The 18,794-nt window shown below is 36.1% G+C and overlaps 2 protein-coding genes across 2 annotated transcripts; both read left to right on the top strand.

The window, feature by feature from the left end:
- Nucleotides 1-265: 265 nt before the first annotated feature.
- Nucleotides 266-1,704, top strand: LOC144893957 (olfactory receptor 52E8-like). The gene is made up of 3 exons (XM_078785211.1): nucleotides 266-297; nucleotides 355-380; nucleotides 650-1,704. The coding sequence occupies exons 1-3, from the start codon at nucleotides 266-268 to the stop codon at nucleotides 1,702-1,704; spliced, it is 1,113 nt and encodes a 370-aa protein (XP_078641337.1).
- Nucleotides 1,705-16,616: 14,912 nt separating this feature from the next.
- Nucleotides 16,617-18,004, top strand: LOC137433419 (olfactory receptor 5H19-like). Its single transcript, XM_068125751.2, has 3 exons — nucleotides 16,617-16,645; nucleotides 16,703-16,728; nucleotides 16,998-18,004. The coding sequence occupies exons 1-3, from the start codon at nucleotides 16,617-16,619 to the stop codon at nucleotides 18,002-18,004; spliced, it is 1,062 nt and encodes a 353-aa protein (XP_067981852.2).
- The last annotated feature ends 790 nt before the right edge of the window (nucleotides 18,005-18,794 follow it).

Below are 18,794 nucleotides of genomic sequence, written 5' to 3'. Positions count from 1 at the left end.
TTATCGATGAGATTGCGGTAATACCTATAAAGAGCTGTTGAAAGAATACCTTGAACTTTTAACGTATTTAATAAAGAATCATAAATATTGGTGCAGAAATAAATATGTATTCCAATTTTAACTTTAACCAAAGATTTATCTTTCAGAATTGGCGAACACTTCAAAAAGATGGAAAGTTGACGTCATTCAGTGCACCTGAGGATATTGTTCATGTCCCTGATGATGACAAATTTGAAAGTCCCTGAAGGGAATAAATATGTTCACAATGATGCTCTCTGGTGACATTTACTTCTTGTGGTGATTGTATTTTAAACCCTCTTCCACGATCTATATAAATGATTAAATTGTAAGCAGTGTGATCTCAAAGAACACCGCACAAGGTAAGCAAAATGTCGTATGTTGGAGTCAATATTTTGTAATTATTATTAAATTACAAAAAAATTATAAAAACAAAAATGCTTTTGTAATTATTATTTTATCGTGATAAAAATTAATTATTGTGATGTTCAGACAAAGTGCATTGAAAAAAGGAAACCAATGATACAGATGCATGGTCCAGAAATATAAATGTTTTTCATATATTGGTGAAGTGTAAGGTGGAACATTTTCATGATGTATTAATTGGTGTAATTGGTCCTTTTATCTCCAGGCACAGGATTGATGGAGGACATCATGTTTGAAGGAAATCAATCATTGCCACCCAACGTGTTCCTCCTCACCCCGATCTTTCACGAGCAATCAAGCATCAGACCATGGGCTTTTGGTGTTTTATTCGTCATCTTCCTCGTCACGATCACACTGAACCTGATTCTCATCTTGATCATTCTCTGTGAAAAAAAGCTACACAAACCTGTCTACATATTCCTCGCTCATTTATTGATCATGGATATTGTTGTTTGTACAACATTCACGCCTCGTCTGATGTACAGCATCAGTGAAAGTATCATGATTACAAAACCTGCCTGTTTTATTCAACTCTTCTTTGTTTCATTCACTGGAACGATGCAATCTTACATACTCAGCATAATGGCCATAGACCGCTACCTGGCAGTTTGTCATCCTCTTCGCTACAATGTCCTGCTCACCAACAGCAGAGCTCACAAAGTGATCTTGCTCACCGTTTGCTGGTCATCTCTGATTATTGGTATTTATGTTGTGTTATTGATTGGACGAACATTTTGCAAATATCCAGAGATTCACAGGGTAGGTTGTATTCACATGGCTGTGGCTAAACTTTCATGTGAAGATTTCACCATAAACAGTTTATATGGGATTGCATGTAGTTCTCTCACTACTGTCACTCTCATCATCGTGGTCGTTGTCACGTACACCCGCATCTTGTATGTATGCCAACATTCTGGACCATCTTCAAAGGGGAACAGGAAAGCCCTGCACACATGTGTCACTCACTGCTTGGTACTTTCACTCTTTTTTTTCTCCAATGTTTTTGTTTTGATTTCCTTGCGTATGTCGTCCACAAACAATTTCCCACAATATTTACAACACGTGAGTGATTCCTTGTTCTATCTGGTTCAGCCTCTCGCCAATCCAATTATCTATGGAGTGCGAACCGCAGAGATCCGCCGCAGCCTCACGCGATTCACAAATGTGCGAATCTTTCAGAATAAAATCATCTCCTGGCATCGTTATCCTGATTCACAATCATCTGTTTTGAAGCAACTTAATTGTGTGTCTGATGAATAAAAATCTACATGTTAATTTCGTACAAAACAAAAAACACCATTGAAATACAATTTTTCTTCATGTTTCTTATTTAAACTTTTGAAAGATTTAGTCCAAAAACTTTAGACAGCAAATTAATTGATGTTCTAACTTAAAAAACAAAGTAAGACATTTTAAGTTTAATTTTTTTGGTTTGTGGTTGATTCTTTACGAACAAAATCAGATAAACTTCTCTCGGATGAAAGAAACGCAACTTATAAATACAATCACTTTTGTGTCTCCAGAAAAAAACGAATTCATTCTCTTCCTGCTCATTTTGTTCAAAAGGTTTTTGTTATGAAGTGTGAGTTTGTACAAAGTAGCCAAATGATGGTGTTAATAGGCACACAAATTACTTTATCCTCCAAAGCAGATTTGTTATACACATTCATATTTATAACCATCCAGTTAGGTCTGTGCTGCACCATCAATGTGGATACAATCTGTGCATACACCAATAAAATGCTTCTTCTGAAAGATATTTTCTTGGGCTCGAAATCATTTAAGATCGCATCTCATTTGAAACAAATTTGTCACTCAAGTGGTATTTTTAGTGCATGCAGTACCAGCAAAATTAAATATCGAACAAAATAATAAATCACTGCATGAGGGAAAGAGGGTATGGTTGTGTTTTTATATTTCACAAAGGGATATCCTATGGAGGATACAAAGGTAATTTTGTGTTCTCTTTTGGAGGGTTACTTGGAAAGCCAAGATGCCCAAGAGGTATGAACACACGTCTTTAATGTCGGAGGAGAAATTCACCAGCACTGGTCATTGATGGAGGTGGAAGATGTCATCGTGTCTTTCACGAAGAGTTGGTGAGTTATCGATAACACCTGAACAAATTACAAAGTCCTATCACCCTCAGTCAAATGTCAGGTCTGACCATCCCATTTGTGAAATAATGGACCAAAACAAAACAAAAGCGTTCCCTGGCCAATTCCACGTGGTGGGAATAATTGTGGGATTCAAATATATAGCAGTAGAATACAGATTTGTAACTTATTTAGACTTCAACAAAGGGTCAAAAGAAAATCTATATTGACAATATCATGATTCAAAACAGACGGAGTCGGATTGTTGAAACTTGTTTGAAATGTTGGATTGTTGGAACCTTACCAGGTGCTGATTGTGGAAATGACGACGTTTTACTAGTCTCAAACATTAAAACTCAAATGGATAAAGCATTTATGGATATTGAACAGATTTGATGTTTCAAACGTCCCGGATCAATAAAACATAAAATCGACAAATTTCAAGAGCTTCTGGAAAAAGAGAAGAAGAAACACCGGAAAAAAAGGAGAAACACCAATGTACACAGGTAGAAATGAACAATTATAGAAACAGTTTCAAGGAAATACCGTAATGAAGAACCAACAACTCTGTAAAATTACTTTCTGTAAAATTAACAACTAAAATTAATGAAGAACCAGCCTGGTGTTGGCTTCAAGTTTAAGGTTGATGTCTTTGGATCTTTGGGTCTTGAATTTGAGCCCCTGTCGTCCCGTTGAAATAAAACAAAGCGGGTTGAATCAGCCCGTGATCTTTCCGAGGTCGTCAAAATGAGTCACAACTTTATGGTAACAGGGGCACTGCATCGGAGGCACAACGGTGCGACCAAAAACAAGAAAAAATGATGCAACCAGCAGCTACAAGCTACATACGAAAAAACAACAATGAAGAACCAATATCTGTAAAATTAATGAAAAACAAATAACTCTGTGAAATTGTTTCTACTTCAGTGTTGGAGTTTGAAGAAAGCAGAGATAAAGTGTTGCACTCCTGAGTTCATTCATGTTACAGGTGTAAATCGTCCATTTTTATGACCTCAGATGCTTTCATGTAGAAGTTTCTTCCCCTCGGTCGTTTTTCCTTCAAATGTCCCTCTGTTGTGTTCCTTTAACTTTCTGTTGGTGTGTTTCCCTCGTTTCAACTGTGTTCAGGTATATATGACTTTACCTTAAATTACAGCAATCTTCGTGATGCTTTGCCAAAGTCTAAATAACCCAACCGTTTCTGGGAGACCGAATTTGTTTTCAATACCGAGAAGTGAATGTGGAAAGGGAAAGCACCAGAGTGGATAATGAACCAAATGATTTGACATGAGAAACAAGGGAACAGCGAAACAGACAATGAGACTTAAACACCAAAACAAACAGGCAAATCTAATCATGTGAATGAACAAAATTAAATTAAATCTTAGCAAACACCAGGACATTGCATCCATTTCCACCCATCTCACATTGTGAAAGTGAATTATCAGACAACTCTTCGCTTTTAAATCAGTAAATGCTGTTAGTGTTGATATACCCACGAGGATGCAAAGCTGTATTTGCTGTTTGAGAACTTGTGACATTCATATCGCTTAAATGCTATTTTATAATATTGAAGTGCGTTACATATTTGACAAATTTCTACAAGCGACATCATTGAGAAATTGGAATATTATGGGAGAAATTTGTTAATTATATAAAGTGTCCAATCCTGTAGAAAGGAGTTTTCACAAGACAGCATTGAATTGGAATCTTAAACATAACTGATTCAAATGACGTCACGAGACCAATATTTATTTTCTCCATGAGTATCAAACCTCTTCAGTGAGGTTGGGTCGAGTTGGAAATGTTTATTCAAGATGGAAAAGTAAGGCTGACAAAGCTGGGTTCTTGAAAGAGTGGAAACGATTCATTTACGTCACTATTATTACCTCTGCTACCGAAGGTGGATGGAGGTTGTGTTTTCACCCCTGTCTGTTTGTGTTTCGTTCTGTGAACAGGATATCTCATAAAGTTTTGGACAGATTCGGACGAAATGTGCTGGAGATGTTGGGTGTGTGACAAGTACGAAATGATTAGATTTTGGGGAATATCTGGATCCGAGAATTGTTTAAGTGATTCTTCACCATCGAGTGATCGGGAAAAAACTATACATCGCATGATATTTCAAAAGGTTATGGATGAATTGTGACAAAACTCGGTGGATGAGCTGGGTAAGTGATGAGAACCAGCCGATTAGACTTTGGTTCAGGTCTGAATCCAGATCTGGTCTCGCAGTGGGATATACAGTACATGGCAAACTGTTCAGCCGGGCGGAGGTTTGCACTCCACCGAGTGTCGTTCTCGTTATTATCAAGTGAAACAAAATGATATTTGAAACAAGAACGAATATATAAATTAATTGATGTAAATTATAACTTTGAAAAGTTGATTTTGAGTTATTTTATTGAGAAATATGTTATTTGTATTGAAAAGCATTGCACATAATATTTACCAATATCTTCATTAACTGATTTTTGGTTTATATTTTGTTGAAGAAGTTCTTCATGAATGAATGAAAAACCTACTGAAGTTCTAAAAAGCATTAATTTCTTCTTATATATAATAATAAATGGCACTGTGTGTCAGTCAGTGTGTGTGTGAGTGTGTGTGTGTGTGTGTGTGTGTGTGTGTGTGTGTGTGTGTGTGTGTGTGTGTGTGTGTGTGTGTGTTTGTGTGTGTGTGTGTCTCTCTTCCATAACTCCACTCCAAAATATTTCCTGATGTGAAATTACATCTGCCAATATTTTACCCAATCAATTGAATCAACATTATCTTTCTGAATCTGATCACCTCCCCACCTTCCTTCAACCACCAATCTGCAAATTTAGAAAGTCAGCTCTTATCTCCTCCATCCAAATCATTGATGGACAGCCGTGGCCAAAAATGTAGGCATCCTTGCACTTTTTTCAAATAACTCACAACTCACAACTCACAATACAAATGGGTCATAGATCATGTGCATGCAATTTCAGATTTTTAGGATAAGGAATTTAATTAAAACATCTTTGCCTGGTATGCCACTTCACCTAGTATATGCAGCGAACACATGAACAACAAATACAGAGACGAATGACAAGCTGAATGCAGTTGAGATGTGGGCATATCGGAGAATGTTCTGCATATTCTACACAGAAGGGAAAATTAATGAAGAAGTGCTGGAAATGGCTGGAGAAAAGAGAAAATTCGTGCATGACATGAAAGAGAGAAAGACACAATACTTCGGTCACATCATTAGAGCAGATGGTAGAGCCAGAGATTGGAGTGGAATATCGATGGGAAATATAGGAGAGAGAGGCAGAGGAGAAAATGGATATAACGGACAACAGTAGATGCAGTTGATCCTTGTGGAATGTGTAAAGGCAGCACAGGATAGACAGATGTGGAGATCAATGGCAGTCAACCTGTTGAGAAGATGACACCAACAAACGAACGAACCACTCAGTCATGAGAGCAAGAGGATGAGAGCGAGATGGTCTTGGAGCAAACTGGGATGTGGGGCACCTCTATTCGCAAGCAATATAATTCAAAGATGAATGATTCATTTAGCATTTGGGTGAATATGATTTCCCAACAGTCCAGCCCGAGTAAACATAAAACATTTGAAAAATGTTGTAGCCAAATGTTTTGACAACATTATTTTGCAGGGTTTTGAAAATATGTCGAAAACATGATCAGAAAACATTGCATTGATATTCAGGAAGGGCATCCGGCCATAAAACATTGCCTCAAACAGGGAACCATGATTGTCATGGGGCCCGCAAGGCTAACCCCTGCTCAAGCGGGGAAAATGGCCTTAAAACGATCATTCATATTCATTTCATTCATTGCATGCTTAAAACATTTAAAAGTTTATGATGTTAATTTGTAACATCATAACGTTTAAAAATGTTACAAAAATAGTGTTTTGCGCAAAATTTTAATATTTGTAAAACCATTCAAAATAATGTTTTCTTAAAGTTTGGCACAATGTATTTGCAGTATGATGCTTTAACAACATTGTGTTACCCAGGATGTCCTGTATTGATTTGGTCGACAAAGGGAATGGGATAGTGAGGATCACAGTATGGGAACAAAAGATCACAGTTGGGTACGGTGGACAAAAATGAGTTTAGGATGGACCATTGTCCTGAAGGAATGCAAAGAAAAGCACAAAAGCACAAACTCATGATGGCAAGCACAACCCAGTGATGTTGTCTGCAGTCAACTTGATGATTACATCATCTTTCCTCAGTTTATTTGGTTTACTTGTCTCAGAATACTTCCACACAAGAACAATCCATCATTTTGCTGTCTTGCTGTGGCCCAGGAGTAATGAAAGGTAGGAAACAGGCAATCATCTCATACATCTCATGACCTGACTCCCTAATCCTTCTCCCATTTCCCCACTAATTCACAGGCAATGCATATGTGCCTCGTACCCAAGACTTTTATGAACTGGCTAACCGTGATTGAAATTCAACCAAAGTTGGCAGGAATTTGTTCAGGGTGCAAGCGATAACTCGTCTAATCTTTGTGAAGACCCAATGGGATATTTAACATCCACCAGCTCATGCTAGCATACAGGATTCCAACTTAACGTCCATCCAAGTGATTGCACGTATTTTGTGATTTGCGTGTCGTGTATTTTGCAGTGAAGTCGTCTGTCTGCAAAGTACCCATCTTAAGCCAGGACTAGAATTCAAAGTATGCGACCCCTGCATCATTCTGTAAGACTCACACATTTTAAATGATAAATTGAATTTAAAGAGGAAAACAAAAAAATTAACAAAGAAAGAGGGTAACAAGTTACGCAATATTAAAATCTTTGCTGGAATACAAAACTGTTGTGTGATTTCATGTCTTAATGCTTGTACTGTTTATTACAAATGCCTTGTTACAAACGAAAGTTTTATGCACATATTGTAACTCTATCAATATCATTCCTTCAGGAAAGGAGAACACAAGCCCAGGAGGAGCAGAACAGGTCTGATCTTGTTGGAAGCAGCAGAGGCAAATCATTGAAGCCAACTTTGCCTCAATTAAGCAAAGGTTATTTTCACTAATGAGGAAATGGACTTGCTGGGCATGGATTGTGAACCCCCAGAGAAATGATCGAATATTACACGAACTGCAAAGGCTTATTCAACATGCAAGAGCATCTAAACATTTACAAACTGACACATTGTTTCGGAAAATTTTCGTTGGAAACACTTTGTATTAAGTTTTGCAATGAAATCAACTTGAAATAAAAATTTTTCCCAATAAACAGACATAAATAAATAAAATAGTTTTACCTCCACCACTGAAGGTGGATGGAGGTAATGTTTTCAACCCTGACTATCTGTTTGTTTGTTCAATACTTGCGAAAAAGGAAAAATTTTAAGAATATTGGTTGGTCCTGTGCGTCATTACCAGGCAATTTTTCTTTTTTTTAAAACAAGTATGTTGATCACTCCGGTTTGTGTGTTTGTCTGTGCGCTCACTTGTACTTGCCCACAGGTCACAATTTCAAACCGATCTTCACGAAACTTCACCAAATGATAGAGTTTGTGGTCCGACAAAATCCTATATATTTTTGAGGTCAAAAGGTCAACAACTTTTTTTCAAATTATTAAATACTCAATTTTAATCTGATTGACTTGCAATTTGAATGGGATTTACATATCGCCGAAATGAATTCAACCACCCACTATTTTTGAGATCAGCATATGCCAATCCTTTTCGATGTTTTTCTTTTCTGTGATCAACATACGACAAAAGGAGAACCAAAAGCATAGGCCAAACGGTCAACATAAGCCGAAGGTCAACAACAATTATAAATTTCTAAAATCCTCAATTTCCATCCAATTGATTTTAAATTTGAATCGGATTTACATATCAGCAAACCGAATTCAACCACCAACTATTTTTGAGATCAACATAGGCCAAAAGGTCAACATAGGACAAAGGTCAACAACCATTTCAAATTTCGAAAATCCTCAATTTTCATCTCATTGACTTGAAAATTGAATGGGAGTTACATATCATTAAACTGAATTCAACCAACAACTATTTTTGAGGTCAACATAGGTCACAAGGTCAACATTGGCCAAAGGTCAACCACTTTGTTCGAATTTCTAAAATCCTCAATTTTCATCTGATTGATGAGAAATTTGAATAGGATTTTCATATCACCAAACTGAATTCAGCCACCAACTATTTTTTTGATCAACACAGGTCACAAGGTCAGCATAGGCCAAATGTCAACCACTTTTTTGCTAATTTCTAAAATCCTCAATTTTCATCTGATTGACTTGAAATTTGAATACGATTTTCACATCAGCTTGCAGAATTCAACCACCAACTATTTTTGAGATCGACATAGTCAACATAGACCAACACAGTCTGGTGTTGTTGGTCAACACAGTCAACATAGGCCTAAGGTCAACCACCTTTTTGAAATTCCTAAAATATTCAATTTTCATCCGATTGACTTGAAATCTGAAGAGGATTTACATATGTGGTCACTGAATTCAACCACCAACTATTTTTGAGATCAGCATTGGATAAAAGGTCAATATAGGCCAAATTTCTAAAATTGTCAATTTTCATTAGATTAACTAAAACTGAACACGATTTGCACATCAGGTCACTGAATTCAATCACGAATTATTTTTGAGGTCAAAAGGATGCTCTCATGAGTGCCATTCTACTTTGTTCTGTTTTGCCAAGTGTCACTCTTTGAGTGATTTTTCATTTGTTTCTCTATCTGCTCACTTATACTTGCATCCAGGTTTCAATAATTTCAAACCAATCTTCACGAAACTTCACCAAATAGTAGAGTTCGTGGTCCCACAAAATCCGATATATTTCTGAGGCCAAAAGGTCAACATAGCCCAAAGGTCAACTACTTTTTTCAAATTACTAAAATCCTCAATTTTCAACTCATTGACTTGAAATTTGAATAGGAATTTTACATCAGCTAACCGAATTCAACGAGAAACTATTAATTAAAATCAACATAGGCCAAAGATCAACGACCATTTAAAATTCCTAAAATCCTCAATTTTCATTCGATTTACTTGGAATTTGAATGGGATTTTCATATCAGCTTACTGAATTCAACTACCAACTATTTTTGAGATCAACATACTACAAAAGGTCAACATAGTCCAAAGGTCAACAACCATTTCTAATTTCTAAAATCCTCAATTTTCATCTGATTGACTTGGAATTTGAATGGGCTTTTCATATCACCTTAATGAAACCAAGCAATAACTAATTTTGAGGTCAACATAGCAGAAAAGGTCAACGTAGGCCAAATTGCTAAAATTGTCAATTTTCATCCGATTAACTTACAATTTTCAGTCAATATGCACATCTGGTCACTGAATTCAACCGCCAACTATTTTTGAGATCAGCTTAGGCCAAAAGGTCAACATAGGCCAAAGGTCAACCACTTTTTTTTGAATTTCTAAAATCCTCAATTTACATCCGATTGACTTGAAATTTGAATAGGATTTTCATATTAGCCAATTGAATTCAACCACCAACTATTTTTGAGATTAATATAGGTCATAAGGTCAACATATGCCAAAGGTCAACCGCTTTTTTTGGAATTTCATAACATCCTCAATTATTAGCCGATTGACTTGAAATCTGAACAAGGACAGATACATAAAAAGTACACCGCCCCCATGCCAAATAATTAAATATCCTACAGCGCAGCATTGGCGGGGAGCCTCCGGCGCCCGGCAATACCGCAGTGCAGCTCATAGAGGCTGCATTGGAAGGGAGAGGTGTACACTAATTGATTGATTAATTGTGTAATTAAAATCAATAAAAGATTATCACAAAATATTTTCTTAATCAATTGGCTAATAGCATAACTAAACCACTAGTGCTTCATCCGAAGATGTATCTTTTAGAAATATAATTAAATAAGTCATTAATAAAAAATTAAATAATTAATTGATTCATCAATAAATAATAAATCAATTAATCAATAAATAATTAATAAATTAAATGATTAATCAATAAATGAAAAATATCATTGATAGCCACATCACTTGGTCACTGTCATGTCCAAATAATAGCTTCCAAGCTCAAAAGGTGCCTGAGATATTGGCCAAATGAGAAAGAAAATAAATAAATGATTAATAATGAAAATAAATCAATAATAATCATTAAAAAATTAAATTATTAATCAATTCGGTCACAGAACACATAAACCACCACCATTTCATCAGAATCTGTAACGGATTTCTTTTTATTATTTTTTAGTATTTAATCGAATAATTAAATAATTAATCGATTATTTGATTAATTGATTAATCAATAAATCAAAAATATCCTTGATAGCCGCATCCCTTGGTCACTCATGTCCAAATATTAGCTTCCGAGCTCAAAAGGTGCCTGAGATATTGGCCAAATGAGAAAGAAAATAAATAAATGATTAATAATGAAAATAAATAAATAATAATCATAAAAAAATTAAATTATTAATCAATTCGGTCATAGAACACATAAACCACCACCATTTCATCAGAATCTGTAACTTAAAAAAAAAAAAAAAGTCATTAATCGAATAATTAAATAATTAATCGATTCAGTGATTAATTGATTAATTAATAAATCAAAAATAGCCTTTGCAGCCAAATCACCTGGTCATTGGCATGTCCAAATATCAGCTTCCTAACTCAAAAGGTGCCTGAGTTAATGGTCAGAAGAGAAAGGAAATTTGATTAATTAAATAAGTACTTAATTAATCGCTAATAATTAAGTTAATCAAAAATTAAATGATTACTAATTAATCAATAAATAATCAATCAATTAATTGATTAATCAATAAATCTAAAATATCCTTTGTAGCCACATCACTTGGTCACTGTCATGTCCAAATATTAGCTTCCTAGCTCAAAAGCTGCCTGAGATATTGCCCAGAGGAGAAAGAAAATAAATAAGTACTTAATTAATCGATAATAATTAAATAACTTATCAATTAATTGATTCATCAAAAAACAAAAAATATGGTTTTTGACAAAGTACTTGCTCACTATTGTGCCGAAATTTCAGCTTCCTAGCTCAAAGGATGGCTGAGATATCACCCGGACAAACAAACAAACAAACAAATAAACAAGAAAGAACGAAAGAAAGAAAGAAAACAAACAAACAAACAACCAGAGCGAAAACTGAGCACTCCCTTTCAGCGTGCGTCACTGCCGAGCCCCCTTCGGTGCCCGGCAGTGACGATTTCCAATGCCTGGAGATGGCATAGGAAAGGAGCGGTGTACAACAAACAAACAAGAAAGAAAACAAAAAAGAAAACAAACAACCAGAGTGAAAACTGAGTACTCCCTTTCAGCGTGCGTCACTGCCGAGCCCCCTTCGGTGCCCCGCAATGACGATTTGCAATGCCTGGAGATGGCATAGAAAGGGAGCGGTGTACAACAAGAAAGAAAGAAAGAAAGAAAGAAAACAAACAAACAAACAACCAGAGTGAAAACTGAGTACTCCCTTTCAGCGTGCGTCACTGCTGAGCCCCCTTCGGTGCCCGGCAGTGACGATTTGCAATGCCTGGAGATGGCATAGGAAAGGTGCGGTGTACAATAGGATTTTCATATCAGCTGAGTGAATTCAACCACCAACTATTTTTGAGATCAGCATCAGCCAAAAGGTTAACATAGGCCAAAGGTCAACAACAATTTAAAATTTCTAAAATCCTCAATTTTCATCTGGTTCACTTGAAATTTAAATGGGATTTACATATCAGCAAACTGATTTCAACCACCAACTATTTTTGAGATCACCATAGGCCAAAAGGTCAACAAAAAATTTCTAAAATCCTAAATTTTCATCCGATTGACATTAAATTTGAATACGATTTTCATATCCGTCAACTGAATTCAATCACCAACTATTATTGAGATCAAAATAGGCCAAAAGGACAATAGAGGCCAAAGATCAACCACTTTCCCCAAATTTCTAAAATCCTCAATTTTCATCCGATTAACTTAATTTGAAGAAGATTTCCATATCAGGTCACTGAATTCAACCACCAATTATTTGTGAAGTCAAAAGGATGCCCTGCCGAGTACTTTCTACTTTCTACTACTTTCTACAAAAGCCTTTCTACTTTATTCACCTTTGCCAAGTGTCGCTCTATGAGTGATATTTCATTTGTTTGTCTGTCCGCTCACTTATGTTTGCCGACAGGTCACAATTTTAAACCGATCTTCACGAAACTTCACCAATTGGAAGAGTTCATTGTCCGACAAAATCCTATAAATTTTTGAGGTCAAAAGGTCAAAAGGTCAACATAGGCCAACGGTCAATCACTTTTTCAAATTTCTAATATCCTCAATTTTCATCGGATTGACTTGAAATCTGAATAGGATTTGCTTATCAGTGTACTGAAACCAAGCACTAGCTAATTTAAGGTCAACAACCATTTCAAATTTCTAAAATCCTCAATTTTCATCCGATTTACTTGAAATTTGAATGGGATTTTCAAATCAGCTTACTGAATTCAACCAGCATCTATATTGGAAATCGACTAAGGCCAAAAGCTCAACATTGACCAAAAGGTCACCATAGACCGAATTTCTAAAATTGTCAATTTTCATCCAATTGACTTGAAATCTGAATGGGATTTGCGTATCAGCATACTCAAACCAAGCACAAACTCATTTTGAGGTCAACATTGGCCAAAAGGTCAACAGATGCCAAATTTCTAAAATTGTCAATTTTCATCCTATTAACTTAAAATTTGAAGATGATATGCATATCTGGTCACTGTTCCAACGGGGGGAGGGAAGCGAAGCGAAACTTCAGCAAATTCAACCCCCAACTATTTTTGAGGTCAACATGGGCCAAAAGGTCAATCATAGGCCAGATTTCTAAAATCCTCAATTTTCATCCGATTTACTTGAAATTTGAATAAGATTTTCATATCAGCTTACTGAATTCAACCACCAACTATTTTGGAGATCAACTTTGGCCAAAAGGTCAACCACTTTTTCTCAAATTTCTAAAATTCTTAATTTTCATCTGAATGACTTGAAATTTGAATATGATTTTCATGTCACCTCACTGAAGCCAAGCACAATCTAATTTTGAGGTCAACATTGGACAAAAGGTCAACATTGGCCAAATTTCGAAAATTGTCAATTTTCATCCGATTAACTTAAAATTTGAAGACGATATGCACATCTTGTCACTGAATTCATCCCCCAACTATGTTTGAGGTCAACATAGGTCAAAAGGTCAACATAAGCCAAAGGTCAACAGCCATTTCAAATTTCTAAAATTCTCAATTTTCATCCAATTTACTTGAAATTTGAATTGGATTTTCATATCAGATTACAGAGTTCAACCACCAACTATTTTGGAGATCAACTTAGGCCAAATGGTCAACACAGGCCAAAGGTCAACAATCATTTCAAATTTCTAAAATCCTCAATTTTCATCTGATTGACTTGGAATTTGAATGGGATTTTCATGTCAGCAAACTGAATTCAACCAACAACTATTTTTGAGATCAACATTGGCCCAAAGGTCAACATAGGCGAAAGATGAACCACTTTTCCCGAATTTTTAAAATGCTCAATTTTCATCCGATTGACTTTAAATTAGAATAGGATTTTCATATCTGTAAACTGAATTCAATCACCAACTATTATTGAGATCAAAATAGGCCAAAAGGTCAACATAGGCCAGATTTCTAAAATCCTCAATTTTCATCCGATTGACTTTAAATTTGAATAGGATTTTCATATCCGTCAACTGAATTCAATCACCAACTATTATTGAGATCAAAATAGGCTAAAAAGTCAGCATAGGCCAAAGATCAACCACTTTTCCCAAATTTCTAAAATCCTCAATTTTCATTCGATTAACTTAATTTGAAGAAGATTTCCATATCAGGTCACTGAATTCAACCACCAATTATTTGTTAAGTCAAAAAGATGCCATACCTAGTGCCTTTCTGCTTTATTCACCTTTGCCAAGTGTCGCTCTCTGTGTGATATTTCATTTGTTTGTCTGTCCGCTTACTTATGCTTGCCTACAGGTCACAATTTTAAACCGATCTTCACGAAACTTCACCAAATGGTAGAGTTCGTTGTCCGACAAAATCCTATGAATTTTGTAGGTCAAACGGTCAAAAGGTCAACATAGGCCAAAGGTCAATCACTTTTTTCCAATTTCTAAAATCCTCAATTTTCATCCGATTTACATGAAATTTGAAAAGGATTTACAGTTTGGCTAAATGAAATCAACCACCATTTATTTTTGAGATCAGCGAAGGACAAAGTTCGACCACTTTCTTTAGAATTTCTAAAATCCTCAATTTTTATCCGATTGACTTGAAATTTGAATAAGTTCACAACCATCACTGCAACACCCCACCGATCTGGGCTTTATGGCAGAGTGGCCAGACGAAAGCCAAACAATTCAATTTTGGTCTCATCAGACCACAGAATCTTGTTTCTCACAGTCTGAGAGTCCTTCAGGTTCTTTTTTGCAAACTCCAAGTGGGCTTTCATGTGTCTTTCACTGAGGAGAGGCTTCCGTCTGTGCACTCTGCCATAAAGCCCAGATCGTTGGAGTGTTGCAGTGATAGTCGTCCTGTTGGAAGTTTTTTCCATCTCCACACAGGATCTCTGGAGCTCAGCCAGAGTGACCATCGGGTTCTTTGTCACCTCTCTTACCAAGGCACTTCTCCCGTGATTGCTCAGTTTGGCCGGGCGACCAGCTCGAGGAAGAGTCCTGGTTGCTCCAAACTCTTCCATTTAAGAATCATGGAGGCCACTGTGCTCTTGGGAACCTTCAATGCAGGAGAGATTTTCTGTAGGCTTCCCCAGATGTGTGCCTCGACACAATCCTGTCTCTGAGCTCAGCAGGCAGTTGTTTCGACCTCATGGCTTGGTTTTTGCTCTGATATGCATTGTCAGCTGTGAGACCTTATATAGACAGGTGTGTGCCTTTCCTAATCATGTCCAATCAATTGAATTTACCACAGGTGGACTCCAATCAAGGTGTCGAAACATCTCAAAGATGATCAAGAGAAATGGGAGGCACTTGAGCTAAATTCCAAGTGTCATAGCAAAGGGTATGAATACTTATATCAATGTGATATTTCAGTTTTTCCTTTTTAATAAATTGGCAAAACTTTCTGAAATCCTGTTTTCTCTTTGTAATTATGGGGTATTGAGTGTAGATTGATGAATGAATGGGAAAAAATGAATGAATTGAAAAATGAAAAAATGAAAAAAAATGAATAAAAAATGAAAAAAATGGGGAAAAAATGAATGGTAAAAAATGAATTTAAACGATTTCAGCACAAGGCTGCAACATAACAAAATGTGAAAAAAGTGAAGGGGTCTGAATACTTTCTGAATGCACTGTATCATACTGCCATTGAGACTACTCTTTGCTTCCCATCAGGAAGACAGTTTCCAATCCAGTTATGGTGAACAACAAGCACATCGAGGAGCAAAGTAGAATTTTACAATACACACCACAAATGTATGGATGAGACTGGGGAATTGATTCAACACACAAATAAAAACAGAGTGTGAAACAATAACAGAAAAACAGACATAACCAACCGGTGTGGAATTCTTAGCTTTAAAAAGTTTCAACGAAGGAGGGAAGCCCCAACAAATCAACAAGCTCTGACCCAGAAACAGAACCCAAGAACATCAAGTGCAACAAACTGTCAGTGAAACAGTCAAAAGATAGTAAATTGTGCTCAAGAACATTCATAAGACTTCTGTGTATTTTACCATCTATACATATTTTTGCATTTTCATTTCACATTTGTATTCGTAACAATCTGTTCAAGTCATTTATCGATGAGATTGCTGTAATACCTATAAAGAGCTGTTGAAAGAATACCTTGAACTTTTAACGTATTTAATAAAGAATCATAAATATTGGTGCAGAAATAAATATGAAATCCAATTTTAACTTTAACCAAAGATTTATCTTTCAGAATTGCCGAACACTTCAAAAAGATGGAAAGTTGACGTCATTCAGTGCACCTGAGGATATTGTTCATGTCCCTGATGATGACAAATTTGAAAGTCCCTGAAGGGAATAAATATGTTTACAATGATGCTCTCTGGTGACATTTACTTCTTGTGGTGATTGCATTTTAAACCCTCTTCCACGATCTATATAAATGATTAAATTGTAAGCAGTGTGATCTTAAAGAACACCGCACAAGGTAAGCAAAATGTCGTATGTTGGAGTCAATATTTTGTAATTATTATTAAATTACAAAAAAATTATAAAAACAAAAATGCTTTTGTAATTATTATTTTATCGTGATAAAAATTAATTATTGTGATGTTCAGACAAAGTGCATTGAAAAAAGGAAACCAATGATACAGATGCATGGTCCAGAAATATCAATGTTTTTTTCATGTTGTTGAAGTGTAAGGTGGAACATTTGCATGATATATTAATTGGTGTAATTTGCCCTTTTATCTCCAGGTACAGGATTGATGGAGGACATCATGTTTGAAGGAAATCAATCATTGCCACCCAACGTGTTCCTCCTCACCACGATCTTTCACGAGCCAGCAAGCATCAGACCATGGGCTTTTGGTGTTTTATTCGTCATCTACCTCGTCACGATCACACTGAACCTGATTCTCATATTGATCATTCTCTGTGAAAAAAAGCTGCACAAACCTGTCTACATATTCCTCGCTCATTTATTGATCATGGATATTGTTGGTTGTACAACAATAATGCCTCGTCTGATGTACAGCATAAGTGAAAGTAACATGATTACAAAACCTGCCTGTTTTATTCAACTCTTCCTTGTTTCATTCACTGGAGTGATACAATCTTACATACTCAGCATCATGGCCATAGACCGCTACCTGGCAGTTTGTCATCCTCTTCGCTACAATGTCCTGCTCACCAACAGCAAAGCTCACAAAGTGATCTTGCTCACCATTTGCTGGTCATCTCTGCTTGCTGGTATTTATGTTGTGTTATTGATTGGACGAACATTTTGCAAATATCCCGAGATTCACAAGGTGTGTTGTATTAACATGGCTGTGGCTAAACTTTCATGTGAAGATGCCACCATAAACAGTTTATATGGGATTGCATGTACTTCTCTCACCGCTGTCACTGTCTTCGCCGTGGCTGTTGTCACGTACACCCGCATCTTGTATGTATGCCTACATTCTGGACCATCTTCAAAGGGGAACAGGAAAGCCCTGCACACATGTGTCACTCACTGCTTGGTACTTTCACTCCTTATTTTCAGCCTGGTTTTTGCTGCGATTTCCTTGCGTATATCGTCTTCGAGCTTCTTCCCACAATATTTACAACACGTGAGTGATTCCTTGTTCTATCTGGTTCAGCCTCTCGCCAATCCAATTATCTATGGAGTGCGAACCGCAGAGATCCGCCGCAGCCTCACGCGATTCACAAATGTGCGAATCTTTCGGAATAAAAATCATCTCCTGGCATCGTTATCCTGATTCACAATCATCTGTTTTGAAGCAACTTAATTGTGTGTCTGATGAATAAAAATCTACATATTCAGTTCACACAAAACACAAAACACCATTAGCATACAATTTTTCTTTACGTTTCTTTTTAAAACTTTTGAAAGATTAAGTCTAAAAACTTTAGACAGCAAATGAATTGATGTTCCAACTTAAAAAACAAAGTAAGACATTTTAAGTTTAATTTTTTTGGTTTGTGGTTGATTCTTTACGAACAAAATCAGATAAACTTCTCTCGGATGAAAGAAACGCAACTTATAAATACAATCACTTTTGTGTCTCCAGAAAAAAAACGAATTCATTCTCTTCCTGCTCATTTTGTTCAAAGGATTTTTGTTATAAAGTGTGAGTTTGTACAAAGTAGCCAAATGATGGTGTTAATAGGCACACAAATTACTTTATCCTCCAAAGCAGATTTGTTATACACATTCATATTTATAACCATCCAGTTAGGTCTGTGCTGCACCATCAATGTGGATACAATCTGTGCATACACCGATAAAATGCTTCTTCTGAAAGATATTTTCTTGGGCTCGAAATCATTTAATATCGCATCTCATTTGAAACAAATTTGTCACTCAAGTGGTATTTTTGGTGCATGCAGTACCAGAAAAATTAAATATCGAACAAAATAATAAATCACTGCATGAGGGAAAGAGGGTATGGTTATGTTTTTATATTTCACAAAGGTTTTTATATTTCACAAAGGGATATCCTATGGTGGATACAAAGGTAATTTTGTGTTCTCTTTTGGAGGGTTACT

This window comes from Myxine glutinosa, chromosome 10 (assembly GCF_964187855.1).
Source record: "Myxine glutinosa chromosome 10, kmMyxGlut1.1, whole genome shotgun sequence".
In the NCBI taxonomy this organism is placed as follows: Eukaryota; Metazoa; Chordata; class Myxini; order Myxiniformes; family Myxinidae; genus Myxine; species Myxine glutinosa.
Note: the sequence above shows the minus strand (reverse complement) of the source record. Positions and strands in the feature narration are given on the sequence as shown.

Excerpts from the sequence above, each read along its gene's own strand:
- LOC144893957 (XM_078785211.1), top strand. The coding sequence starts at position 266 with ATGATGCTCTCTGGTGACATTTACTTCTTGTG. Across the intron at positions 298-354 it reads GGTGACATTTACTTCTTGTG|TGTGATCTCAAAGAACACCG; the intron begins GTGATTGTATTT and ends AATTGTAAGCAG. Across the intron at positions 381-649 it reads CTCAAAGAACACCGCACAAG|GCACAGGATTGATGGAGGAC; the intron begins GTAAGCAAAATG and ends TTTTATCTCCAG.
- LOC137433419 (XM_068125751.2), top strand. The coding sequence starts at position 16,617 with ATGCTCTCTGGTGACATTTACTTCTTGTG. Across the intron at positions 16,646-16,702 it reads GGTGACATTTACTTCTTGTG|TGTGATCTTAAAGAACACCG; the intron begins GTGATTGCATTT and ends AATTGTAAGCAG. Across the intron at positions 16,729-16,997 it reads CTTAAAGAACACCGCACAAG|GTACAGGATTGATGGAGGAC; the intron begins GTAAGCAAAATG and ends TTTTATCTCCAG.